Raw genomic sequence first — 27,827 nt, forward strand, 5'->3', positions numbered from 1 at the left:
TCGTCATTGTTTTTAATGTGTGCTGTGCTGTGCTCTTCACTATGCTGTCATCATTGCTGGTTTCATTTGGCAATTTTTCAAAGTAATTATTCCATACTTTAAGGATATCTTTTTCTCTAGTTTTCATATCACCTTCATCATCTATAATTCCGAATAGAGAGCTCTTTCTTCTATCTCATAGCTTTTTCAACAACCTCTAGAATATTTTGCCACCTTTCTGGTATTTATTTTCTTTGTTCTTGCCGAAGTCCTACCATGACTTTTGTTTAGCTAGTTTTACACAATGTTTAGCTTTCTTATATTTGTCTTTGTATTCTATATGAGAAGAAGCTGATTTATTCGCCGGGAACTTTTGATATGCTTTCTTCTTTTCCTTCACTTCCTCTTTAACTTCCCGTGTCCACCAGGGAGTTCTGATTTTTCTATACTTGCAGACAACCTCACCACATGCATCTCTGGCAGAATCAATCAATGTTTTCTTCGGCGCTTGCCACTGAATCATCTCCAAGGTTTGATTCCTGTTCTCAAATATTTCATTTTTTCTTATTGTTTGTATATTTTAGTCTACAGTTCACCTCTGAGAGCTGCTCAACTTTTAGTCGTTTTAAAACTTTCTTATATGTTCTTCTTTTCAATATGAAATTCAATTTTGTCCTGCTCAAGACTAAATGGTGATCACTTAAAAATTCAAATCCTCTGTACACTCTGGTGTCCTGAACCAAGGAGAAAACATCACTATCAACAATAACATAGACAATGAGACTTTTCTTATTCCTTGCCTCTTCTCTCCATGTGAATTTGTGCCGATTTTTATGTTGAAACATGGTGTTAGTAATAACCAGTCCATGTCCTGAGCAGAAATCCAACAGATATTTGCCATTATTATTAGCTTTGCTCTTTTCTCCAAATTTTTCCAAAATATTTTTGTATGTCTCACAATCACTTCCTACTCTGCTATTTAGATCCCCAACAAGGACCAACTTTTCCTTTTTCATTGTGTCAGTTGCTTTCTCTAAATCTTCAAAAATTCCTCCACTACCTTAGCAGAACCTTCTGTGGGACCATAGGCACAAATACGTCTCACTGACCAGTTCCCCATTCTGATATTTGCCCACATCACTCTACTTGAAATTGCCTGCCATTCAAGAAGATTAGCAAATACTATAGCTACTCATTATTAATTAATATTTCTTCATGTTCAACACTTATAGTTATATACTATCTCAGCTCGGATCAAGTCCTGTACCAAGTACTGTGGCATCATTACTTATAAAAAATCACCAGTGTGTCAAATTAAAAATCATCCCATAATAAAATAAATGTCCTGTAATTAGCATCTATCTTATAACCCAGTTGTGGTAGAGGAGGTTCTCTTTACCAAAATAGCTTTTCTTTTAACTGGATATCATTTTCAACATTTTTCACCAATCACATTACCCATATCTTATAATTTGCCGCAAAAGTTTAAAATTATTGACTTAGAAACAAACCGAAGAATTTATGAAATCTCCCTGACTGCGTTGGTAAAAGAAAAAAAAAATCAATGTTTGCTCAACATGATATGAATGAAAAATACCGAGTACAAGCATATGTATTTTAAAAGCTTGCTGTGGCCTAGCTTGCGGAGCTCATTGAGCTTTTAAAGCTTGGCTTATATCTGAGAAATAAAAGCAAATAATTTATTTACACTTACTCTAGTTTAAATATGCAATTACAAAAAAATTTGAGATAAGCTACATTTCTCTTTAGAAACAGAAACGTGTCTCAAGCGCACACGCACGCATTGCATGGTGTGTGTGCGAGATATGACACCGGTATATAAGAATATAACAGTAACCCTGAAGACCTTCTATAATCTGCTTCTTTTGCATTATGCTTGCTCATTATACGACGTTCTATTATACTAAATAGAAAAGAAAAAAAAAAAGAATAACATGGCATACATCTTCACTTTGTAATACCACAATACATTGTCACGTGAACCATCTTTTTCCACAGATAATTCACTATTTAAAAAGTGTGTCATTGTTGTATTCATTTTGCACAGCATTCTAAAAAGACTGTTGATTATTACGTTTGAAATGAATTTTGCTAAAGCCTAGATACTTGTTGCGAAGCGAGAATGGATTTTAAATGACTAATGTTCAATTTTTCACTTCATCTTTGTTAACAATTTCATCAATTTTTTATTTGCACTCAGACATCAATTAGTATAAATCACCTATAATAAATATAATGAAATAATTTAAGAAATGTCCCGTTAAGGAAATTAAAATTTTACAACTTGACGATCATAATGCAAACTCTAATATCTCACATTGAAAATATTTTAGCAAATAAATTCAGCAAAATGAAGACTTATTTACTAGCATCCTGTTTGATGCATCTGTGTACAGGCATATATAGAATACATATTAAGATTTAATGAAATCCGCCCATATATATGCGAGCCAGTTTCGAAAAACAAAAACACTATATAAATATCACTCATTTACATGGATGGTACTATGAATCAAACGATAGATATTCTTAAAATATTTATCGTTTGATTCATAGTACCATCCATGTAAATGAGTGATATTTATATAGTTCTAAAACTACGATCTATTAGATTTTGATGTTCACCATGCCCTTTTGGCTTAATTATATCCAAACACACAGAGTGCTGTGCATTACCCTGCATTTTGTGAATAAATTACATTTGTATGTATTTTTGTATACTAATTATCCCATTTAGAATCTTTTCCTTTTTAAATAAAGCGAATTACATTCTAAATAAAGTGTTTAGAATATGATTATTCTATATTTTAATAATCAGAGAAAAATTATGAAAATAGAATGCTGAAATAAAATACACTTTTAACATCCAACACCCTACCTGTTACAATAAGGCGACCCGATGTCGCACTGTTGACAACTTCTCCAGTTAAGCGATTTCGGGTTTGACATTTGTAACTTCTGTAAGAATGGCTCGTTTCCACGTTTCTTATGTACAAAGTACCTGAGGCAAATGTAAGATAGCGTCCTCCTAAGAAAAAAACAAGATACGCAGAGTAAGTCTTTTTGCAGCACTTTGCCTAAAGTGTCAAATAATGCTGACGCATACAAAATATCTTTCATTCGAATTGCAGTTCAAAACTCAACTTGCTTGCGGTTCAATTCCTTAAACCTTACTATAGTAGAGTTTTGTTTCGTTTTTAAATATCACAATAAAACACACAAAATAATTTACGACTAATATTTTTGTGTTCATTATCCATGCGATAGCTTTGCAACTAATATCTTTAAGCTAACATTTACAAAAAATAAACGGTTTGAATACTGAATAAACTAATTGTTCCGAATTATTATTTAGATGTGTTTAATTGTTAAATCGACGAGTCTCATTCTTGTTACAAAGTTGGGCTTCTGTAAAACTACGAGAAAGGAAGACATGTCTGAATTCTTAAAATATCCTTCAACAACTTACATAAGCAAATTGGATATTAGATCCAGTATTATTTCCAAGCCGAATGTCGAAACTGTGAAAGTTTCGTCAGTTAACCAGAGAGCTTGTGGGAATACATTTCTTGGCCTCCCCGAGTTGCCTTAGTGTAGACCACTTAAAAGACATAGACGCTGCCCAGCCGTCTATATATTCGCCCTTTTATTCCCGCATGCTCTTGGTTAACTTACGAAACTTTCAGAGTTTCTACATTCGGCTTTGAAATATAATGCTGGATCTAATATCCACTTTGCTTATATAATTTTACATCGCCGAACTGAATCCTTTCGGCTCTTTATTTTAGTAATTTTTCTTCAACAAATTCGCACACCTTAGTAGTGGAGTGGATAATGCTTCTGTTCATGTTGAAAATTTTCTAAATATAATCTTTCAATCTTTAGTTCATTAATCCTGATACTTGGAATATTCGAGGTTCTTTTTTTTAAATGTGGACAATATCTTATATTTGTTTTAGTGGTCTGTCTGAAGAAATTTTCAAAAGAACCTCATAACCTGCACAGTCTTTCCTTCTCCTAACTTCGTGGTGGATATTTTGAATTAATAACAACTAGTTAAATATTTTTAATAGAACATAAATAGTTAAGTACATAGTTCTGAATCCAAGATGAGCAGCTGTGTATCTTTCAGTGGCGTCTCTCTCTCTCTCTCTCTCTCTCTCTCTCTCTCTCATCCATACGTACCCAGAGTACTACTAATGGCATTGGCGACTCCTGCCCTCTCAGACAAACGAAAATGAGTCTTCTCTCTCTGGGGAATAATGCGTACCTATTTATCGCCTAATTTGGCGGTAGACAGACAATGAGAATCCCAAGTTTCCCCGCTGCAGGTTTAGCGGGAAGCAATTTGTGTAGTACAAGAGTCTTATAATGACACATCCATAATGCCATCCCTATAAACTTTCCAACCGGTGACACACCAAACTTGGCGTTCAGTGGCATGTCTCGCCTACGCCTACTGCGGCATCTATAACACTATTTTATTGCGCTGCTTCATTGACCTGAGGCACGATATCAGCACGTGCTCTAATATAGTTCACATTTGCTGAGAGTTTCCGAAACCAGTAATTTTCGTATAAGGGTTAATATTCAGCTGATATCTTCAGAATTTTGAATTCATTTGATTATTGTGTACCGTTATAATTATTTAGAAGCAAATATACTTTAATTCAAAATCGAATCACAGGATTTGTAAATAAAATAGTTTTTGTTTAATTCCTACCTCTAGAATAAAACATAACCGTTTAAAAGTTTTGAAAGATTTTTTTTGCTCTTTATTAAAAAGATTTCGGCTCACATTTTTTATTTTTTATTTTTAAGCGGTTTTGAATGCTAATATCCCCTGCACACTAATAAGAACCATATACTTATTAAAATAATTATCCTACAGTGTAGGTAGGCAGGCTGCACCTGTTAATTGTGCATGCTGCAAGTAGCAATGAAACAATGAAAAAAAAAGTACGTTTATCTTATTTCGATTATGATTCTGCGGTAATTAAACGGATATTGATTATTAAAGTAATCGTTATACATTCGTTAATGAAGATAATTAGCCCCATAAACTTATTAAGAGAAGCAATTAGCATAATTTGTGTAGCAAGTCAGTCATACGCTTTTTACATTCTTTGTGAAACTTTTTTACTGAGAGAGAGAGAGAGAGAGAGAGAGAGAGAGAGAGAGAGATTAATTACATTTAATTTCAACACATTTTTAAATCATAGTTAGGGCTAACGATTATTGTCAGTAGGGGAAATTTAAAGACTTCTGTTACTTTTCATCTCCATGAAAAGTCCAGAAACCATTTAATAAATCAATACCCACCATATTCGTCTCGTTGGTTTACATTTATTGATATTTATATTCCAGTTTTCCACTTAGTTCAAGAAGAATACCAAAACGTTATTAATAATTGTGTTGCTTTGCGATAAATAGATCATTGATTTTTCGTAGTAAATATTTAACTGCATTGCCTACTCATTCTTTAAATTCAGATCAGATACTATCCCAAACTATTCTAAATACTTCGCAAGGCATTGTTGGGAACCGTTGTCATAGTAATCTTCAGGAGTTGGACTTCGGTAATGGTATTTGAGATATTTCAATTATGTCAACATTTGGTTGTGAAGAATGGATCAGTTAAATATTTCGGTATATACGTTACTACAAGAGGAATTACCCAACTAGAAGCAGCATTTTAAAAAAAACACGATTTATTTTCGAAAACAGATGAATGCGCCTTGTTCTACAGATTTTTGTAATGAAGAATTATGAACTTAAAAAAAAGGTACTTTGTTCATGAACTCAAGGATTTGAAGAATTAAAAAAAAAAAAAAACTCAGCTAAAAGCACATTTCTTAAAAACACGAAAGTAGAAATATCTTACATCACACAAGAGAAAGAAAGAGAGAGAGAGAGAGAGAGAGAGAATGTGTTTTCATGTGGGTCCGCAGAAGGGACATAAAGTAGTGCTAAGAAGTACTTCTTAGAAGAACCTTTCTGTTTCTTGTCACCAAATGCTTTTAAGAGTTCTAAATGACTTTTCTTCTCACGTTTAGGGAGACTTAATGGTTTCTTATTATGAACGGAGGCTAGCAGCTTCTTTTCTTCCTCAGTCGATAAATGTTCGCAGTAAAACCACAGAGGAGTAGTCAGTCGGTGTTAGGAAGACGAGCTCTTTTGACAAGCCGTTAAACTTCGCAGATAGCAAACAGCGACGTTGTAATATTGAAGGGGAAAAAAGTCACTTCATAACCGATTTTGGAACCTTATAAATGCAATTAATATAATTAGCACCATCGATTTTATGTTCTCTGCAAGATAATACAAGAAGTTATATTCCTCATGGACGCCAATAGATTGTAGAATTATTTTCCTGATTCATCATCTCTTTGTTAGGCATAATTACACCAGGAGTTTTTTTTTTCCTCTTCCGTATTTCATTATGGAAAACTTACGATTTTTCTCTAAAGTGACGTCTTTTTGAATTCAGAAGCTTAATTTAAAATGTAAGCAATCTTGAAAGTAATCTCAAATGCTTTTCATTTAGAATTTTATTTACACAGTGGTTTCGGTCTTCAAGTGAATATATGGGTCCTTTTTTCTCCTTTATAAAGAATTGAAGTGTAACTATATTGCGTCATTATGAAAACTATTTAATACCTTGAGATATTATTCCTAGGATTCTTTAGCAGATTGGCAATCTTTTGGGTTATTCAGATCAAAATATGTTAACAGGTGGTGGTGGTGATCACTATGAAACTAAATTGTCTACTAGTATTGGTTTTGGACTGTTCGGAATTAAAAAGCGAAATCTAAGTTCAGTAAAGGAGTGTCTGTAAATTTTATGTATTCTCAGACCAAATTGTCTGCCTTTATTAGAAGAAAAATCATGATTTAAAAATGCTACAGGCATGTTAACTGAGCGAGTAAGTAATAAACCAAGCTAGGTTGTGTGTGTATGTCTTCAACACACGCACGCACACACACGCGCACGAATGCATGCACACCAGGCACAGGTGCATTCACAAAACAGTAAGGTTCTGTCTTACTGTATCTCGATTTTTCTTTATAAGTTTTACAATCATTTTGTTGATGATTGTACCAATCTGTGATATGATTGGTTTTTGAAAAGTCACCCTCCTGTCCTTTTTTTTATCGGTGAGGATACCTAATTTCTTTTCACCGCCTGATTTGAAACGACATGATTTTTATTCAGTTTCCAGCGCGCAACATTAATGCATTTTTGAAACATTAACTTGCAGCTTATTTTAATCACTAGGTTAGATATTAATTTCAACTGGCTGCAGTATATAGGACAATTGCCAACATGTGATATACTACTGCAATACTTTCGTAGGCGATCTCCATTCTGCAGGAGGAAGCTCTTCTTTATATCGAACACTGTAATGCTTCTTTACTCTATTCTTCCTTCTTCAATCTACAATAACATTTCTGTTCGGTGTGGTTTTAGAAACCCGAATATAGTTTTTTGCATGAAATATAAGAAATTGCGATCTGCTAACCTGCTTTGCATTCAGTAAATGCTTGGGGTATATATATCGTGGTTATCAAAAATATTTAATATGAAAATAAACTGTTTTGTGATTCTGTTTCTGAAAGCGCGGTAGAAATGTGGCTGCTTCCACGATTTTGCTGTTTGCTTGAAAGGGACTGTTTAACATTTTGAGAGGCAGAACGTACAGAACCAGAAAATGTATATTAGAACTTTGTAAATGAGCGTATAATAAATAGTGACGCGTACGTATTATCTGTAATTTAGAAAAATCAGATGGCGTGAAAGTAAAATACAATGAATACTACTTGATTTCAAAACAAAATTAAAAGGAAATAAATAAAAATAAAAACAGAATTAAAAAGTTGGTTGGAGAGTAAAAAAACAAACAAACTAAAACATGGAGATGAGAGAAATAGTATGAACGAAACGTAGAAAAATTTGAAGATAAATTAAAATAAGGAACATTGTTCCCTATTTCGATTTATATTCATATTTTTAATGTATTTTTACTTTTATGATTCATAATTTAAAATGAAAGAATGAATAAAACGAAGAAAGAGTTAAACAAAAATTATAAGAGGTTTTAGAGAATATCATAATAGAAAAAAAATGAAGAAATGAAATAGAACGATGGTGTTTATGACAAGCAATTCACAGAATAGTTCCTGAAGAATTAAACTAAAAATGATTCGTATTATTTCACTTAGATAACATTTGTTGAGTTTGTGTTCCTTTAAATCAGTATTTACCTTGTGAAACAGAAGAAATGTATTCTAATGTATTCAAACGAAAATATATGAATATCCTTTAGGAAAAGTGGGATCAGTGTTTGATTCCAGAAGACTAGAAAAAGTTGAAACAAGAATTGAAATAATTATCAAATATTGACTGGAAAATAGAATGCTCATAACCAGTTGGAATGGCGAAGAAAAGTGCCATGACAAAAGAGTTTGGTTTGATTGAAGAACCTGTATAATAACTTATATAGAACTTTTATAGGTCATTATTTAGAATAATCACCTGAACTCCTGTAACTAAATAATTTCATAATAAACTTTAATAAATTATTTGAAACACGTTACTAGTTTTTGAATAATTTCTTATAGGAAGTTGAGTAGTAACAAATATATTTCTAAAGCATTCAGTCAGTATATATTTTATCATATATATATATAACCTTATTTTCCCTATAAGACGTTTTAAATAGCCAGCATAGAATCATTTATACTACTTTCTCTCACTGAAATAGTGGTATATTCCCAGAGTTCGTGATTAAGTTGTTTTGAATAGTTTACAGTTGGCTGCAGTAACTTAATCTGAATAGAGTGGGTGTTAAAATCAAATTCCACAAATCTTTGATGCGTATCGCTTCATATCTGTGAATTATCCGTTCATCGCGGATGGAATGCTGGGATATGAGACCTTTGATTCGCTGCGAGTCTGATGTTATTTCCTCTGGGATCGCAATAATTCTTCTTGCTAGTACTTTCCTGACATTAGAATTTGTCAATGGCATCATTTTCACTCTTTCTTGCTCATCTGTTTAACTTACGAGATAATACTTGTTTGCAGTTTAAGGAGCATTATCATACATCAAAATAATGCGCGAGGTGAGGCGAATATCTGCTTAATGTAAAAGTCCTTGTGGTCCTCCGCAAGCAGCATCACTAACGACTTGGGTAAAAAAAAAATCGTAATCGGCGTTTTCCTGGTCCATTTCACAACGCAAGAGAGAAGAGTACAGTGTAATATTACACTTATTACGCTTTAATCTGTTATTGATTATCGAGATATGAAAGCGCTACTTATGTGATGTAGTTAATACAAATTGTCTCTTTTATTTGGAGCATTAGTCTAATATATGCAACTGATAATAAAATTTCGGATGCGTTTCAATTTTTCTGCAAATAATTTTCTTATCAGCAATTATTTTTATTGATCTTTTCATAAAAACTGCATCCATTAAATATTTGTAAATATGAATGTGACACGCTAAACCCATTTGGATTATTTGAATGTTATTTCTTGCGAATACTAAAAAGGAAAATGAGATTTTAAATGTTTCAATAAAAATATGAGGTTTTTTTTTTCGAAAATAATTCATTCTCTTTTATTCGTTCAAAACCATTTACCAGATTTGGATTGTTTTCTTAAATTGCAACTGTAAAATTTGATATTCCAGAATGATTATTATATATGAGTTAATTAATAAACTTATCTTGATGTGAAGTGGGTCATGGAAAAATTTTAACAAATGTGCATTTTTTAATTTTATTCTCAAATAATATACATTTTAAATGCATTAATTTAATGCCTAACACCTCCTCTGAGTTCTTTGAGGTAAGGCCTGATTGGAATTAACAACCCCTCTCATTTGTATCCTTTTTTTTCCTTTTTTTTTCTTGTGTGTGTGTCGATTCGGTTGCAATTTCCTATTATACTTTCATTTGTCATTACTATAAATAAAGTGCAAAAATATGAAAGCCACCATCAATATGTGAAAAAAAAAACTGTAAGAAATATTACTTTCGCCGAGATGACGTCAGAATCATTAAGCATTCATCTTTGACTGGAATGATAACGTTACCTCCTGAGGCAATAAAAGGTAGAAGAAATGTCTCAGCCTTCTTTATTACCAAACAGGTAACCAGTACACGCGACTTGTTTTGAAATCCACTTCAGAACACCTGAGGTCGTTCCATAGCAATGGCGAGTTCTCTTACTAGAGAAACGAAGAGCATACACTTTCTGTAAAACGCGAACTATGTGGTGTTCTAATAAATACATTATTATTTAATACTTCATTTCAACTGCATGAAGTCTGAGAGCTCTTTGTGCACATTTTTTTTTAATATCAGTCCTATCTTTAACCACTGCGGTGATATTTTAGCAGCATTTTTGACAATTTTCACGACATAATAAGCAGTTATGTGCAATACTGCTGAAACAATTGTCTTTAAGTCTGTTCCCAAGGCACTCTTTTCCTTTAATAAATGAATTTTAAATTGTATTCTTTGACTAATATACGACACAACATTCTGCGCATAAAACCCTAAAGGGTGATTTAAAATGATATATTCTTCGCATCATTGTTACCATAGTGTTGTTTACGATAACAACATTGTATGACATCTTCATGTGATTTGAGTGATTCACTCAATCATAATCCGGCGCCAACTCAAGACAGGTGAGGCCTTCCTTTTAAGTGGAAAAGGAGTTTTTAAATTTTTCAAATGTAAGACGTCGATCCTATCATCAGCAATGTTTCATTCTCTTAAAGAGGTTACACAGAAATGAAATATTTGAAGAACATTTATAATATTTATGTTTCTCTCTTTCTGCGATGGACATTCTGTTTTCTGTACCGCTGAGAATTGCGTATCGATTCAGACCATCGCGACTTCTAAGCGAATTTTAATGACGTACGTGGCTGATGTTCGGAATCGATATCCATATCACCATAAATTTTTATCATTTCAATCTGTTACCTTTCAGCGAGCAACATCGAGGATGAATTATGGTCAATACGACTGTTTTGCTCTTTACAAACAAAACAAATATCTGTATGTCTAGATGTCCTACTTCAAATGCGAGTAGTCGCTTTCCTTAACATTGTTCTTTCTTACCGAAAAGGAGCAAGGACTAGCAAAGAGATAAAACAATCAAAAATACAATAAAATCCTGTCATTTATGTGCTCCGCCTTACAAAATCCGTTTCTTATTCTTTTCGTATAAATATCCTTGACAGTCATTCAGAGTAACGAATTTTAAATTTCTAAGTTATTGCCGTTATATAAAGTAAGAAGAGGAACTATGAAAATGGAAATTCTCACTGGAATGCCAGACAGAGAATTTTTTTTCTCATATACTACTTCAGTGCATGGGGATTGAAAAGAACGGAAATAATAGAAAACCTTATATGAATATGGCATGAACTTCCTCTGACTGAATAAATTTAAACAGTATATTTTATTTTTTATTTTTAAAGAAAACAGAGAATTTAAACGGTTTAAGCTCGCGAAGATTAAAATCAACCAGCTGTTTACTAGAGGATGAAATCATTAACTTCAGGAGAGGATGCCGACTAAAAAGGATTTAGCAAAATGGTATCTCTGTTTACATTCTCCCTCTCATATTATATTTTCATTGCAATCACAAAAGCCCGTCACAAGTAGTAATGTTTTGAAAGCGGTAATGGGTGGATAGTCAATCTCGAATTTATTCGTTGATTAAAATTTTGGTAAAGATAAGACAATGATTGTCGTATATTATTTTTGCCCATTATGTGTTCGCTTAGTCTGTTTTACGGAAAGAAAATCCTTGCTGCTACTTGTGCATACAAATGATTCATCTTCAGTTGAAATATCTTTTCCAGAAGGGTAAATATCGCTCATCCTATGTGAAACTATAATTAATTTCTGCTACAACTATTTCTATAAATAAATTACATTCACTTCAGTCGATATAATTTTACCTATTGCACGCGAAATTACGGAAGGATGGGATACCCGCCGTCTGACATGAGTTCTTAAACGATGGTTTTGCGTATGCGTCTCCCGAAGATTAGAATATAGTTGAAATACTATTGAACGGGACACCGTTCAATAGCATCATATTCCGAATGATCCGACCTCAAGAGTAGAATTCGTCACAGCAGATGGGATATCATTACAATCAGGTTTATTGAAATCATCAACGGTCAAAGTGACAAAAAAAAAAATGTTCTACAAAGCAAGTTTTATATCTTCAGTTAGCACGAGGTTTGCGTACATTATCAAACTTTAAGACATTGCACTTTAGAATAAGGATTATTATTTACCGAGAGTTCACAATAAATGAATCAAATAAGTCATTTAAAAGATAAATACATTTTGTAAGTAATATTTCTTGAATTTCTAATTATTTTTTTCTCCGTGAGAATTGAATAAAAACAATACTTCACGGCTATGTAGGGTTTTTATTATTAGATAATGATATTTATATTTCGTTTGAAGATTTCTCGCAAGTACTAAATTGCTGATCCGCAATTGTTGGACGATGTGAAGATAAGATTTCAGTAATAGTAATTATTAGGGAATTAATGAGTAATCTTATTCGCAGATATTTCTGCTGTGTATAACTAATTTCAGAGAAGGGCTTTCCAGTACTCTAAATATTAAATCTAACTTAATAAGATTCTTTTGAAATAAACCATTTTGCATCTTCGGGCAAATCAATTTGGTTGTGAACTTAGTATTCGTTATCGAACATGTAACTTAAATTTGTGAATATGTTTAAACGATTTCAGTACTAACAGCTGCGTTACATTCTCTATTAAAGCATGCAATCGGAAAAGTTCTTTCTATGTGAGTTATATTTGACCAACATTTTCTCTTTTGCCTTATTTCCCCCCCATATTTCAGTTATTCTACTTTTCAAATCAAGAATGGTTCCATCTATCAGAAAACTATTTCATGCTTAGATAGCATAATTGACTGGTCTTCAAATGGAAGTGTGAGAAAGTTATGATTTCTATAATTTTGCGAATTTCTGTAAGTGTCAAAATGATGTATTGATTTTCTTGTGTTTCCTAAACTAGCAGTGAATCAAACCGAAAGAAATGTCGATGCCATGTTTCTTTTACTGCTGCTAAGCTTTTTGCTGTTAAAGAACATAAATCGGGGTTAAACTGCCCAGTAATTTCTTGTGTTGCGTAATGGGTTAGAAGCGTAGTAGCATGAAGGACAATGGTTTTCAATCAAATTAAAGTAGATATTATATATATATTATATATATATATATATAATAAAAATAGTCTTATTCTTAGCCAGCTCACGGTACAATAGAAAAATGAAAGAAATACGGGGAGTTATTCATCATCTTGTCATAACTTGTCAGCAAATAAAATGCTGACAAATTCTAATCATTATGGATTAATTTCTGATAAATAAGAAATAATTTGTTAATAGAGTTTCATCGATAACCAGAATTTATGATTTCTGAAATGCACTGTCAAAAGGTATTATTAGCATCGTGTTCACATTATTACTAACTCCCCACCCGCCATTCTCTTCCATATCTATGTCTAACTTGTTTGCTTTCTAACATTGTTAGATTTTAAATGTCATCTTGTAACATACTAACTGTATCGATTCCTTTAAATCTTGGTCTTACACTGTGTTAGTTTCCCTTCCAATGTAGCAAAAAATAACTATTTTGTTAACCTTTCATCTTCAGTTCCGCTCTGTAACTTGATTAGCTCTGCTCATGCGTTCTTCTGTGCTAATAATTTCAAGTTCTCTAATATCTTCATTTGGCATACGATTTTTCCAATCACGCTCCGTTAATTTTTCTCAGAAGTCTCACATTTGTTTTAATACGATCGATTGTTTTATTTCTTACCCCATTCTCAGATCCACATATTATTTATTTTCATAATTCATTTTTATCTTCACTAAAATTATGCCTAAATAGCTGAAATATTTCCCTCCTTCAATAGGTTCTCTATTGAAATTGCAGTTAATATTTCATGTTCCTATTTATTTTCCCAGTTTTGACTTTTTTTTGTTGGAGTTCCATACCAAATCTGTTAGAGTAGTTATTCCGTTTACTTACTTAAACAGTTCGAATAGTGGAACTGGATTTATTTAGGTAAATTTTTCATGTAGTACTATCGTATGCTGTACACCCCTTGAGGGTACATGGCAGGAATTTGATGATGATCGATTTTTTTAGAAGTATAACATCATCCCCAGAAGATTTTTTCACTTTATGGAGATGATATGAATATCACCGATTCTGAGATCAGGTTTCATACCACTTTCTCTCCCCCCCCCCCCTCGCGACAATACAATTGAAGAACGATCCATGGAGAATGACCAAATATCAGAAAATGATGCTTATTTCTTATGCTTATGAGATCTCGAAGAAAGGGCTGCATGAAACTGAGAGATGAAATTTTGGAGATATTTTATGGCAACGTACTTGCTCATTGAAAAACGTGAAAAAAGTTAAAAAATTACTGATTAGCGTTATGGTGACGCAATGTTCAGGGGTAAAAATATCAAAAATCGTACATTTAAGCGATACCGGATATTTACAACTACATATTCTTAGTACATCCGTTTTTATTAACAAATATTATAGAAATAAGTCAGGTGACACATCAATTTTGAATGGTACATGTGTGCGAGACCAATATGCAAGGCCAAATTCTCTAAATTGGAAGAGTTGATTTCATATTCTCTGTGTCTCACATGAGCAGCTCGCTACCTGTAAACATGTAGTCTACCCCGGAGTTTGTTTATTTTGGATCACGGTCGAAGCAACTATTGCTACGAGGCCAGTGTATTCTGTCTGTAAATTGCGTGTGTTATTCTGTCTGTAAATTGCGTGTGTCATCATCCGTATAAAACTGAATAACACACGTTGATATAAAGTTCATATGAAAGTTCCTACTTCCTAGATAGATTAAAACTTAGTTCTTTCATTCATCGGTTCTTCAGAGTAGATGCTTTAAAGACACCGGAACCCACAATTTAGGACTGAATGATAGGATGCAAGTGAATAATTCTTTTTTATGTGTTTATAATCATATAAGATAAATAGGGTCTATCCTGTCTAATTTAATGGCTATAAATTTTAATAAATGGGGGAAAAAGTTATTGTTATTTTTCATTACCTGCTTTATAACAGAAAGGAAACAAATGCATATAAAATTTATTAAAAGATATCAATATGACAAACGATGCGGTAATGCACTTTCGAATATCGTAATGAATAATTTTAAACTATATTCACATAATAATTAATAAAACTAAAATAAACGTTTAATAAATAAATAAATCTAAATCGACAATTAATTGTTAAATTAATTGTCGATTTAGATTTGTTAACAAGATGTTGCAATTTTTTGAAAATATCATTTAAACAGTTGGCGGTACACAATGCACCTTGCAGTACGGCATGAAATCCCCACTTACTATTGAAAAAGCAAAACTTTAGCCATTCAAATGAACAGAAAACGGTAAAGTTTGATTCGGGTACACAGAAAAGGTGTTTTAATCCAGTATGAGTAAACTATTTAAAAAGGAGAGAAGTTAGTAGCAACAAACCGTTTGCTACCCTGTCAGACGTCACACAATTGGAAATTCAGCATTAAAGTAAATGCAAATTTTCCATGCGGAATAACCGAGAAACGCAAGAATTCGAACTAAACCAGCACCGGTTATTAAATTATTTTCTTACTTTTAGGAAACAAACAAACAAACAAAAAATATTTCGAGTGTTTCGAAAGGAACAGTCCACAAACTTTTCAAATATCTCAGCATATTTTTTCTAGCGAGTATAAGCTTAAGAAAGTTATTACGAATTCGATACTGAGTCGCTTTTCAAACATGTTAAGTTATACAAGACAACGCCCAGTTGAAACAGTTTGAGAATGTGCATCCGATCTCTGCATTGCCATTCCCAAGAAGTCCGCATTCGTCGGAATTCTGTGTTGCAGATTTTCAGTGGGAAATTTTCAGTGATACAGTTGTGAACTTTTGTAATATATATATATGCACTGCTTGGAAAGAAGTCAACGGACACCACAATGTGAGGAACCAACAGTAATGGCGCCCACCTTAATAAAATGTAGGACCTCCTTTCATTGCGATGACTGCCGCAGTCTTACGGGACATACTTTTCACAACCTTAAGCTAGGGATCAATGGGAATTTTGGAGCATTCTTCCTGTACGCATATGATCAGGTTCTGGACTGTTGTGGGGCGAACGTCCTTTGACTTCGCCTGAAATTCCAGCTCATACCGCTCAATCCAGATCTTCAACAGAATTGAGATCAGGGCTCTGTGTAGGCCGCTCAAGTGTGGTGACATTCATGTCCACAAACGATGCATTTACAGCAGCAGCTTTATGTCATGATGCATTCTTTTGCTGAAAGCGACAACGGTCAGTTTGTAGAAACGCCACAAATAAAAGAAGCTTTGCATTGTTCAGAATGTTAAGATAATTCTCGGAGTTCAGTATTTGTGACACCACAAACAGAGGTCCGAACCAGATAAACAGAACCATACCATCATATCGCAGACTCTGAATTTCATACTTGGGTTTACGCATAATGGCAAGAGACATTCACCGAACATTCGCCACATCCACACCCTTCCATCTGCTGGATAGATGATTCTTCGCTCCATAATACAGCTTTCCAAGCTTCCACGTCCCACTGTACACGATCTTTGCACCACTGAAGAAGACGCTGCATGTTGGTTCAGGTCATGTGGGACTTGCATATTGCGGTCCTACCAAGCAAACCGATGTTGTGAGTGTCCCTTCTGAATGTTTTTGTGCAGGTTCATGTTCCAGTTGATACCTGGAACTCTGCATTCAACGTGTCAGCCACGAATGACGGTTTTTGAACATTATCCTTTGTAGCACTGTACGGTGCTACAAAGGATAATGTTCAAAAGGGCACCGTACGTTTCGCTGAGTGTAGTGGGTCGTCCATTCGGGATTCACTTGCAGTTGACTCCCTGCGCTTCCATCTCAGTATGGTATCCCTGATTGTTGTTGACCTAGTACTCGTAGATACTCATAGATAGGCCTCCAACGTGTCATCCTATCACAACGCCTCTTACAAACTCCGTCAATTCTCTTCTCGCAGCCACTTCACCCAGATAGTTGCACTGGCCTGGGAGCATCATATTCCTCCAATTTATAGTGGCTACAAACATATGACTATTTAGATGGCACGATACACCTTCACCATGGGGGGTGTCTGTTGATTTCTTTCCAAGCAGTGCGTATATATGCATATATGTATATAATATGATCATCAAAGATAATAGAAATTCTAATAATAAACGATTAAACAGCTATGTGAATTTCATAACCTTTCATGCAACTAATTAATACGGATTGAGATTCGGATTCATTAATGAAAAAAAAAGCGCTATTAGAGTTCTCTAAGACAGTTTATATAGTGTGATAAATAAAGGAATGTGCACAGCCGCGTTTTTCTCGATACATTTAAAGCATTATTGTGGGCATCATGGCTTACTACTTTTGAAAATATCTGAGAATTACTAATGATTGGTTCAAATCCTATTTCAATAATGGAAAACAATATACTAGCTATGGCACTTTCAATAGCACACCAAAAATTATAAAATTCGGAGGCCAGGATGGTTCGGTGCTAGGATCCATCCTATTTTTATTATATGTTAATGAATTGTGCAAATACAAACTTTTTGACGAAATATCTTTTACTGATGATATGTCATTAATGTACACTGAAGTGAACTTCAAGGATGTAGAAAATCGGATTAACTATGATATGTTGAAACTAAATAAGCGGTTTAGAATAGTGGTCTTAAAATTAACACGGATAAAACTAAATATATATACTTCATGTTAACAGATAAGCTAGATCACTATATAACTACAAAATGGCATAAAACGAGGTGTAGCGAAATCCAAATTTATAACTGTTGTTTAGTAAAAATAAATCAGTAAAGTATTTGGGCCTCCATATTGAGAGCAACCTGAAATGGAACTTCAATATCTCATTTTTAAAATAAATTGAAGTTCGTAATTAGCAGAATACAGTATGGTAAAAATTTATAAATGCAGCATTTTTAAGATACGAGTACACTATTCATGAGTAAATTCTTCACTGCAATATGGTATCATCTGTTGTGTGGAGATTACTACAACAATCTGAGTTGTAGTCATAATAGTCATAATGTTGACACAATAATCAATCACAGCCACTGATTTATGGGTGCTATTGTCTCAGCGCACACCCTGCCTCGCCTTCTGGGCGGCGTAAAACCAATATAACGCTAAGAATTTGACCCGCTACGCCATCTGTACGTCTGTTCAAAGAGTTCAAAGGTGTCCGTATTTGAGACCGCACACCCGGCAGTTAATTCGAATACGACACAATGTTTACGCGTCGAAAAGTGTCCTCTTCATGAAGCATTAGTATGTTGTGTTTAATTTGAGGAATCACTCGAAGCCAAAACAATTAGGGTAGCCTTTAACAGGAATAAATGCAAAAATATGATATCGGTGATATTGCTGTTCTGTGGGTATGCACCGCACATCTGGCATACCCGGAATACTACGCCCTTCATAGTATTACTTTTTTTTCTGTTTCATTATTACTTGCATTACTGTAACAAGCACCGCTATTATATGTACCACTATTTCAGTCTGAATAATAATAATAATAATAATAATAATAATAATAAAATGCAAGGCTAATTTAGTTCGATTTCTTGAATTTCTCGATTATTCTGAAAGTAATTTTGCGAATCTGCCTTAATACTGAATTGCCAGTTGTAAGGTGCCTGAGAGGACGGCAAATGTTTTGTTGTTACTGACTTCTTTCATTTCAAATAGTATTTGTCGCTCATTTTATACAGCTTAACACGATATAAGATTTAAATAAGATTTAAATTTTACAACCGATATGTTGTCATGTAATGATTTCGCTAGTTCAGAGAAACATAGAGAACAGTTTTACAACATGATGTAATGCAATTTATACTTTTTTATGAAATGTATATAATTGTTAATGGTATAACCCCTCTCTCTCTCTCTCTCTCTCTCTCTCTCTCAAAATACAAATAAAAAATAACTGGCAGATATTTGATATATTCATATCTAATATCTATAAGTTTATATGATTTTTCTACATCTACTCGATTCATATGAGTATCTAACATTGAACAAAGAACGGCTGTTTTGAATTTCTGAATGAATGCAACATTTCTAAAAGCTTTTATTTTATCTGTGATGGTGGTGAGAAGCAAAAAATAACAAAACCGCATTTTTTTACGTAGTGAGAAAGTAATGCATCTCATGACCTGGTAAAAAGGAGACTGGCTAAACTCCAAACCACCACTCTTGCCTAAACATTTTCCCACAGACATGCTTTCTCTCAAATTCTGTGTATTGATCTCCACTAAATGGAATATATGGGAATGGAAGGAATTCTTTAACTCCCATGTGGCAATTCTTGAAAAGTGCGAAGTAAAGGCACGACTACTCTCCTCTCACATCTACAATAGTGAAAACACAAGAGAATACTGAGTGTTCAAGTGCAGAAGGAAAAAGGCATGCATTAGAGAGATGCCACACACACACACACATACACGCACAGTTCTACATGTAATTTTTTTTTCTCATAACAGAAGATTACAATAAGCAGCTATATTTCTTTTAAAAATAAGCATTAATTCCAATTAAACAACTTACCGACGGCCCCAGATGGCTGTATCACTGCGGATGTTGGTTCTTCCATCCAAGATGTAACAGTCACGTAATCTTCTACAAATCCAGGCACATGACAGCGAAGAACAGCTGTTGTTCCGGCAATTACGAATTCATCATACACTTCTACGACATATTGTTGATTTACAACTGAAGTAAAAAATACACTAATTAGTATATTAAGCACTGAAACAATAAATAAACAGTACAAATAAATATCATGTGTGTGTGATAGAGAGAGAGAGAGAGCTTATGTACTTCAATAGTGGGATAGTTCTCCTGCTCTTCTAAGCAGGCCGAACAAAACAAAACAAACAAATAATAGGAATAACGCTTTGTAGTTTGAAAGATGCCAAACTAAAAAGCGTTATTGTAACAGTCAAGTAATCAAACATTTTGTATATGATTACGTGTATGCATGACTAAATATATTAGTCATGCATACATAAACATTTTGTATGCATGAAGAATTTTGTATGTATTTAAGAATTCTGTTATTCTAAGAGAAGTTTTGCCATTTTAGAACAACAGTGTAGCATACATATATTATATATTTTATATCCAAACACATACACAAAACTTTAAAATCCAAACGACGACCACCATTCAGCAAGGATACAGGAGTAAAAGAATTATGTGGGAAATTACATGTAGTACCGTATACAAAACTAGTATTCATTACAAGAAAAGGTAAAATTATTCATACTTTATGATTCAATCGACAAATTAAAATATTTTGCTCACTTAGAAGTTATTAAGGATATTACACTAACTGAAAGATCCCGCAATTCGCATAACCTTCGAAAAGAAAGAACTGTGTTAAGCCAGTAAAAGAAACGGTTCGTATTTTACCCTTTCACGTAATTAAGCTCGCCTAACAGCAGTAGTTCACGTATCGAATACATAACTCTCAGACTTATAGATATTTAATGTTTCAACTTGGCCTGTTTCAAACAAAAACGTTTTCGGTCGATCCCCACCCTCAGACCAAGTGAACATTTAAATAGCATTGCCCTACTTAAATTGCATAATCTCCGAAGAGATCGTGCTACGGACAATACCAAGACAAGTCATACCAATATGAAAGTTTTGATTTCTCTTAATCTACACTATACGACTTCGGTACAGTGTAGATTCTGCTTTTAAAATTGAAGTAGCACACATTTGCTTCCATAAGATATAGGTAACTAGATATGTTTTAAAGGAGGCTTGAATGCCAAGAAGGAATTTTAAGGTATTTTCATTACAGTTATACTTTTGATTTAATTCGTATTGCACTCAAACCAATGCAAATGATTTTCATGCGAATATTTGTAAACATACCGTACATTAGTGGAATAATGAGTCTTTTAATTATATTATATTGATTTATTAATATTTCTAATCTTTTTCCTACTTAGTTTACATTCTTTCGAAACGTTATTTCTCTAGAGACCAAACATCGAACTTTTTCAAGTAACTTCAGGCCTTCATTAAACCGCGGTCTCCCAGCTAGCGTTAAAATTCAGCTCCAACCCAAAGTTGGACAGTCACCAGATCAATGCGAACTGCCGGAGAGTGTCAGATTAACCAGTCAATCTGGCCTGCCAATTTTTAATATCTAATTTTGTAAATAAGTGAAATACAACATGAGGCTATGAATCCTGTTTACTGTCGTGAAATCCGCTTTAGACACTTCTGAAGTTGGTCTGTGGAACAGGAATTCTCAATTATCAAACCATCACTCCATCCACAGTAGCAATGATCTATAGGTTATAAACCGTACATATATATCGTAACTATATGTGAGTGAACAAGAACTCTGGAACTTTGAAAGAAATGTTATCATAGGATGTAAAAAAGTGATCTGTTGTTCATGTTGCTGTTAAAATACTATTCACAGTTAACTGTAGGCAAGATTATTAGCAGATGTAAATGTAAGAGTGCCATTCAAAGAAATACATATCAATAGTCTAGAAAGCTACCCTAAAGGACTAAGAGGTGATCGGAAGGATAAGACGGAAAGCTTGGGTGTCTCTCAAACCCTCAACATGATTTCAAAGTTACTATGCAAATTGAGATTAGTAGCAGGAAGCTACAAAAAGAACTTCACAGTCTGAGTTTCACCGAGATGGTAGCTGCAATATCAACGATGACAGCCAAATTGAAATTTTCTATCTTTTATTGATGAATGTTCTTTATTATCGTGTTGAAAACATTATTGCACTAATGATTCAAGAACATCCTAAAAGTTCCTCAGAGCATTAGATATACGTAATATGAAGCCGCGAATCACTCATCTATTTCTGATTGGGTGGCTGAGTATAGGAGTGGTGGATGCCTGGAGAATGCCCTATGGTATTAATTATCCTAATTCTGTAATTTATGCGCGAATGTATAACGATCTGGTGCTGTTTCATCTGTTATGAACTTGGACCTTTGGTTGTAATTTTTATAATATCGCTGACGTTGTAATAACTGCCGAATCAAATCTGTTAAGCGCGTATATTCTTGTTCAGCGGATAAAATCAGTTTCCTGAAGGAAAATGCTGTTGCCACTGGTTTGAGACTGGTAAAGTTACCTTCAGTTGAAAAGTCCTGATAAAGTTCCTTCTAATCCTAGACAGGTTTCTAACCTATGTACTTCTGATGATTCCAACTCAAACTCATTATCATTAACGACTAACTGCAGAAGCTCATTTCATCCAGATCAGTAAGTCACATGGAGCTTTAGTCATGATAACGAAGAAATGTTTCAAAAGAACTGACTAATTTTCAGAAACTATTGGAAGGTATGCCTAGACGAGTGAAAAGAGCAATAATGGACAAAGGTGGGCATACACCCACACTATGATGCTGTTATAATAGTTGTTTCATATTGAGGCGTACTATAGATTCAGAGCCACAGATAAACGTGTGTATACATTTAATGTATAGAAAATGTAAGGTATATTGCATACTTAACAACAGTATATGAAGTAATTATTGAACTATATTCGTTGCTTTAAGTTAAAAGTGTAAGATTAAATCAATTCCATCTTTTCCTCAATAAAGACTATAAATGCAGCACTGATTTCGCAAATCAACATAAATCAGCATGAGTATCTCACAATTCAAAAAGAAGACAGAAAACAAAGCAAAATATCTGATCTCTTCATCTTAAATTTTAAGAAATCTTATGTGGAAAAAGGTCAACTTTAAAAAGAGAAGAAATACAGTATATTTAGCTTACAAAAGCAATTTCAAGTTTTCTTGTTTATTTTAAATGCTATATAATATTTAAACCGGAGTAACTCGTCCACAAGGTCAGTAAGTCCACCACATTTAATTCCAGTACGTGCGGCAATGCCAGTTTAGTCGATAATTTCCCAGAAGAGCAGACTTATCTTTGATTGGAAAACTTAGCGCAGTGACAGGAACTCGTTTTGGTGTCCCTGGAGAGAAGAGGAAGTTCGATTCTACTGAAGTTCAAAAGCACGTAGAAGGTAATTTGAAGCTACACTACTAATTGAAATATATCATAAACTAAATGGTTGCGATATCCTTAAATACACCTTAGAATGTACCTGAGACTAGAATTTGTTATGTTGAAATGTTCTGTCTTTTCAGTTACAGTAATATATTGAACATTAAAAATGACGGTTTCAGCTAAGTGTTTGATTATATTCTATACTTGTAAAGTGCTGTGCGGTATAATTAACCACCAAGTAATCCTAAAAAGGTTAAATTTTACTACTGAATTTCTGAAACTATTGAAAATTATATACAGATGGTGAGGCTTAACTAGCTGAATTACTTTGTCCTTAAAACTTTGTTATATGCATCCCATTCACAAAATTTTATAAACCTATCCTCTATTAGTACTGCGATTGGGTAGGGCTCAGATAAACCAAAATCTCTGTTCTAGACCAAATTTGGAAATCTGTCATCACTTATTGTCTAAATAAGCAAGATGGCCGTCTCACAGTGATTAAATTGACCTATGACGAAGGCGGATAAATTTTATTAAAGGCATTAACAAACATCGAATACTATAGTGAGATTCCAACCATCAGTCAGTTGGTAAAAAGCGTTTTAAATCATTCATCACATGAAAGCCCGATCTCTTCATCTGTTACTTGCTTTCGGTTAATTCCTCAATGTGAATAATTTCTGCCCAAAACTAGACCACATAATTCATATTTTGAGTTAAGTGAGAAAAAAAACCGCAGCCTTCATAACGACTTCTCAGTGCAAAATCTCTCGAAAAAGTTAAAAAGAGAAATGATTCATGAAGGTTAATTAATACTGCAACAATACGAAATCTCAATAGAGTACCTCTTCATTTATGTTTATTTGGAAATCATAAAAAAATTTGAAATAGCAATTTATTTAGAATGTTGATTTACTAGTCATTAAATGTTAACTAAGTTGGAAAAGAAAGAACAAAAACAGATTAGACGATTAATTTGGAAGACAGTTATTGCTGGTGGGGCAGATCATCTCTCAATTATGTTGGTTCTATATTTCGAACAAGCCCGGAGTCTGATCGTGTAGGAAGTAAAATATATCTGTTGAAGACACGCTTTGCGAACAAGAGTTGGAAAGTTGAGAAGAAGCGTCACAGTAAGGTAACTGGAAGAAATCAAATCAGAATACACTGATGAATGATCGACTCTAGGAGAGGAACATATTATGGGGGGGGGAGAATAGAAATGAAATTATGCCGTCTAGGCTGAGAAGATGTGCCCCTGTACGGATTCTTTCTTTCAAATTAGTGAAATTAAAGACTACTTTTTCTTTCATAGTCTTGGCAGAGAGATTAATTTGGTATTTTTTACAAGTTTATTTTCACTAACACCAATGGAGCTTAACCAAAATATAGTGTGATCGAGTATGCAAGTTGAGGAAAGACACTTGGAAATCATATGAAATCACTTTACTGTGAACAGAATTTACATTCATTATCATAGGCAGAAATTCGGTAGCGAAGTCATGAAGGGAGAAGGTTAATCACGCATTAATATTTGATTGAGATAAATGAATGCTTCTTGCGAATGAAATGTTAACCGCCACAACAGATTTTTATATGATCGTAGCAGGAAGGAGTTTGTTCCATGGATGATGTTTGTTACATGTACAACAAAAAACAACGATGTTATATAGTAGTTAAAGTTGAAATGGTTTTGTTCCTTATAAGGAAATCAGGTAATCTTGGAGTTTTGATTTCGTTAGCGCTTGATTATTTGTGTTTATAAGTTTTCAACTTCCAATTAACCTATTGTTAATTATTAGAGAGCTCCACTGTTGTAAATTATGTGGTCTACAGTATCTGACGCACCTATGAAACTAATCGCATTTTTGACTAATGGAGCGGGTGTATCTCCGAATATCAATGGATGGACTTATAAGATATTTAGATTTTAAGTTATAGTAGCTTAAGTTTAATTTCTGTTAAGAAGTGAAAAGCTTCAGAAATTAGAAAATGCCTGTTCAAAACTAAGGATGTTTTGAAGACTTCGCATACCCTATTCTTTCATAGGGTCAAATTGTAATTGGATGAACGTTCAAGAACAAATTATTCTTAAAAAAGTGAACGGCAAAGTTAGTATTACTGTTATAAGGAAATTGTGATTTTAAAATTTTCCGTGAATAATATTCTGAATTTTAGTGGCTGCGGCAAATCGAGATGTCGAATTCAACTTGGATTTAACATACGATTACTAAAACGCATTTAATGATATCACTAAGATTATTCATATTTCAATAATTCCAGCATTTTAGGAAGAAAATCTTCTATAAGGCGATATTGATATCTTACTCTACAAAATTCTAGGGAAGAATGCCAAATCACATTTTTAGCATTTATATATTTAAGGTTCTTACAAGTGATATCAGAAAGTTTTACTTTAAAATGCTATATGACTAGAACGAGTGCTAATATTACATCTTGAAATTCAGATTATCACACCTTCTAAAAAGGGGGTGAAACTGATTATTTATGCCGAATGAAATCGAAATGACAATCCATGTCGAGGCTTTTCCCAAAAATGCATTTCTCGTGCTTTCTGTAATAAGTGAAATAACCAAAGGTAAACATAAAAAAATCCTATTTCTGTTATTTTAAGCACACATTTAAAACATTTTTATTAGAATTCTATCTGCGAAATGTTGTAAGCCTGTACATTAGTGCAATAGGGCAAGAGTTAAGTACACTGGAAATCCCTTCGTCTAACGACCAACACGAAATGTTTTGAAACCGTTTCAGGCCTTTAATATGCAGAGTGGTAGTTGCACACCTGCGAATTAAATAAAAGACGATTCATCCTTTAAGGCACGGTGACAAGTGTTTTTTTATGTACTTTCCAAAAATTAACGACTATGGAACTGAATACGAAAGAATTAAAGAAATGTTTTGTTCCTAAGAAAGTATGCACGCTTAAGACAATCATGCCAACCTCTCATATTTCTAGTCAACGCTTAGTAATTCTAACAATCTAATTGAACCTTAATCAATATTCTTATAAATATATCACCTTATCCACAATGTCTACCTTTAATTTGTGTTCTAATACTCCTATTAATTTAGCTTAATATGCTCAGTAAGGACACCAAACATTAATTTCATTAAAATCCAAATCGTTAGAATTAACGGTTTTTTTTTTTAAATGTTTCCACAAAACAATAATTAATTCTCGCATACTCGTTGCTGTGAAATGCATCTGAAAACATAATTATTTTCTGAAGATTTTCGATATACGCGTGTTTTTCTTCCTATTTACTTGCCTGGTTTCTTGCTTATTTCGACGATTTATGTTTTTCGTGTCAATATTGTGATAGTTTATGCTTAATTCATTTGTGCACTTTGGACTCAGAACAGGCCAAGTACTTGCATTTAAAATCCGCAGTTTTTATTATTATTATTATTATTTATTTATTTATTGGCGAGCGACAGTTCTGCATCAGTTGTAGAAGTAGTTATCTCAATGCATTGTAATAGGGCAATTTGTAAAGGCGTTTTGAGGTCATTTACAAACCTGAATTCTCTTTCACTCTACTTTAACAACTAGCAGTTTACTTTAAACCGAGCAAAACGGATGATTATCTGGTTCTGTGCAAATAAACTCGGTAGTCATGCTGTATTTGCAAGCAATAATCAGCATGCACGATTTGAATAACCTATTACCGAGAATCAGTAACGATCTCTTAGACACCGAATCACTTCTTTTTATCCAGATGTTGTCTTTGCTAGCATAACGTAGAAAACACTTTTGGATAAGTATATAAGCATAAAAACTACCTTAAATTTCGCACGCACACACACACACACACACACAGACACACACAGACACACACACACACACACACACACACACACACACACACACACACACACACACACACACACACACACACACTCGACAAGATTAGCAACTTTTCCGAAAATTGAGGAATTCCTTACTACTAATCTCGATTCGAAAACAGAAAATGTAATCACTAAATAATTTAAAGCTCCTCTGTTTAAAATTATTTCAGTTTTACAAAAAAAGACAATACCTTTTAATGGCATCGGGAGCAGAAATTTCATTTGCAATTTACCTCCCTACCTCGCCTTGTCGAGGCGTTCGTCTGTAGCAATTACCGCTGATGTTCTTCATCGACCACCCAGAATTGCCTCGGTTCTCCCTGTAAATGCTTTTCCCCTTGTAACGATTTCCATGAGATGCAAACTGCATCTGCTACTCGTCCCATTTTATGGTTCTTCAGATGGTTTTGATGTGTGCCAGAGATTAAAAAAGTTGTCTGTGCCCGCGCGAATTTCTCAAAGTCCAAGCCTAGACAGCTTTTTGTTGTTAACATTAATGAGAAGGTTTGACTTTTTTTTTTCATTTCTTTCGATTCTCTCTTTTTAGTTTTTTTTTTATCTGCGGTTGAAAGAATAGTAAGGGAATGTTTGTAGAGAGGGAGAGCGGAGATAGAAAAGATCGTTAATAATATCACGCAACATCAAGCACATCTTGAAATACAAAACAGTAACTGCAGAAAGTAATGGACAGATGAACGAAGGTTGCTAGATATGAATGCAACCAATGGG

General features: G+C 33.7%; 1 protein-coding gene across 1 annotated transcript in view; it reads right to left on the minus strand.

The window, feature by feature from the left end:
- Nucleotides 1–27,827, minus strand: part of LOC150094603 (cell adhesion molecule Dscam1-like) — a 435,546-nt gene that overhangs the window by 257,877 nt on the left and 149,842 nt on the right. The window contains exons 3-4 of the mRNA XM_090411127.1: nucleotides 19,760–19,924; nucleotides 2,879–3,028 (exon numbers count right to left, since the gene is read on the minus strand). Coding sequence (XP_090267253.1) covers nucleotides 2,879–3,028; nucleotides 19,760–19,924 — 315 coding nt within the window. The remainder of the gene's footprint in view (nucleotides 1–2,878; nucleotides 3,029–19,759; nucleotides 19,925–27,827) is intronic.

The sequence above is a fragment of the Typopeltis vanoorti genome, chromosome 21 (assembly GCF_054136105.1).
Source record: "Typopeltis vanoorti isolate ZY-2024b chromosome 21, IOZ_Tvanoo_1.0, whole genome shotgun sequence".
Lineage (NCBI taxonomy): Eukaryota > Metazoa > Arthropoda > Arachnida > Uropygi > Thelyphonidae > Typopeltis > Typopeltis vanoorti.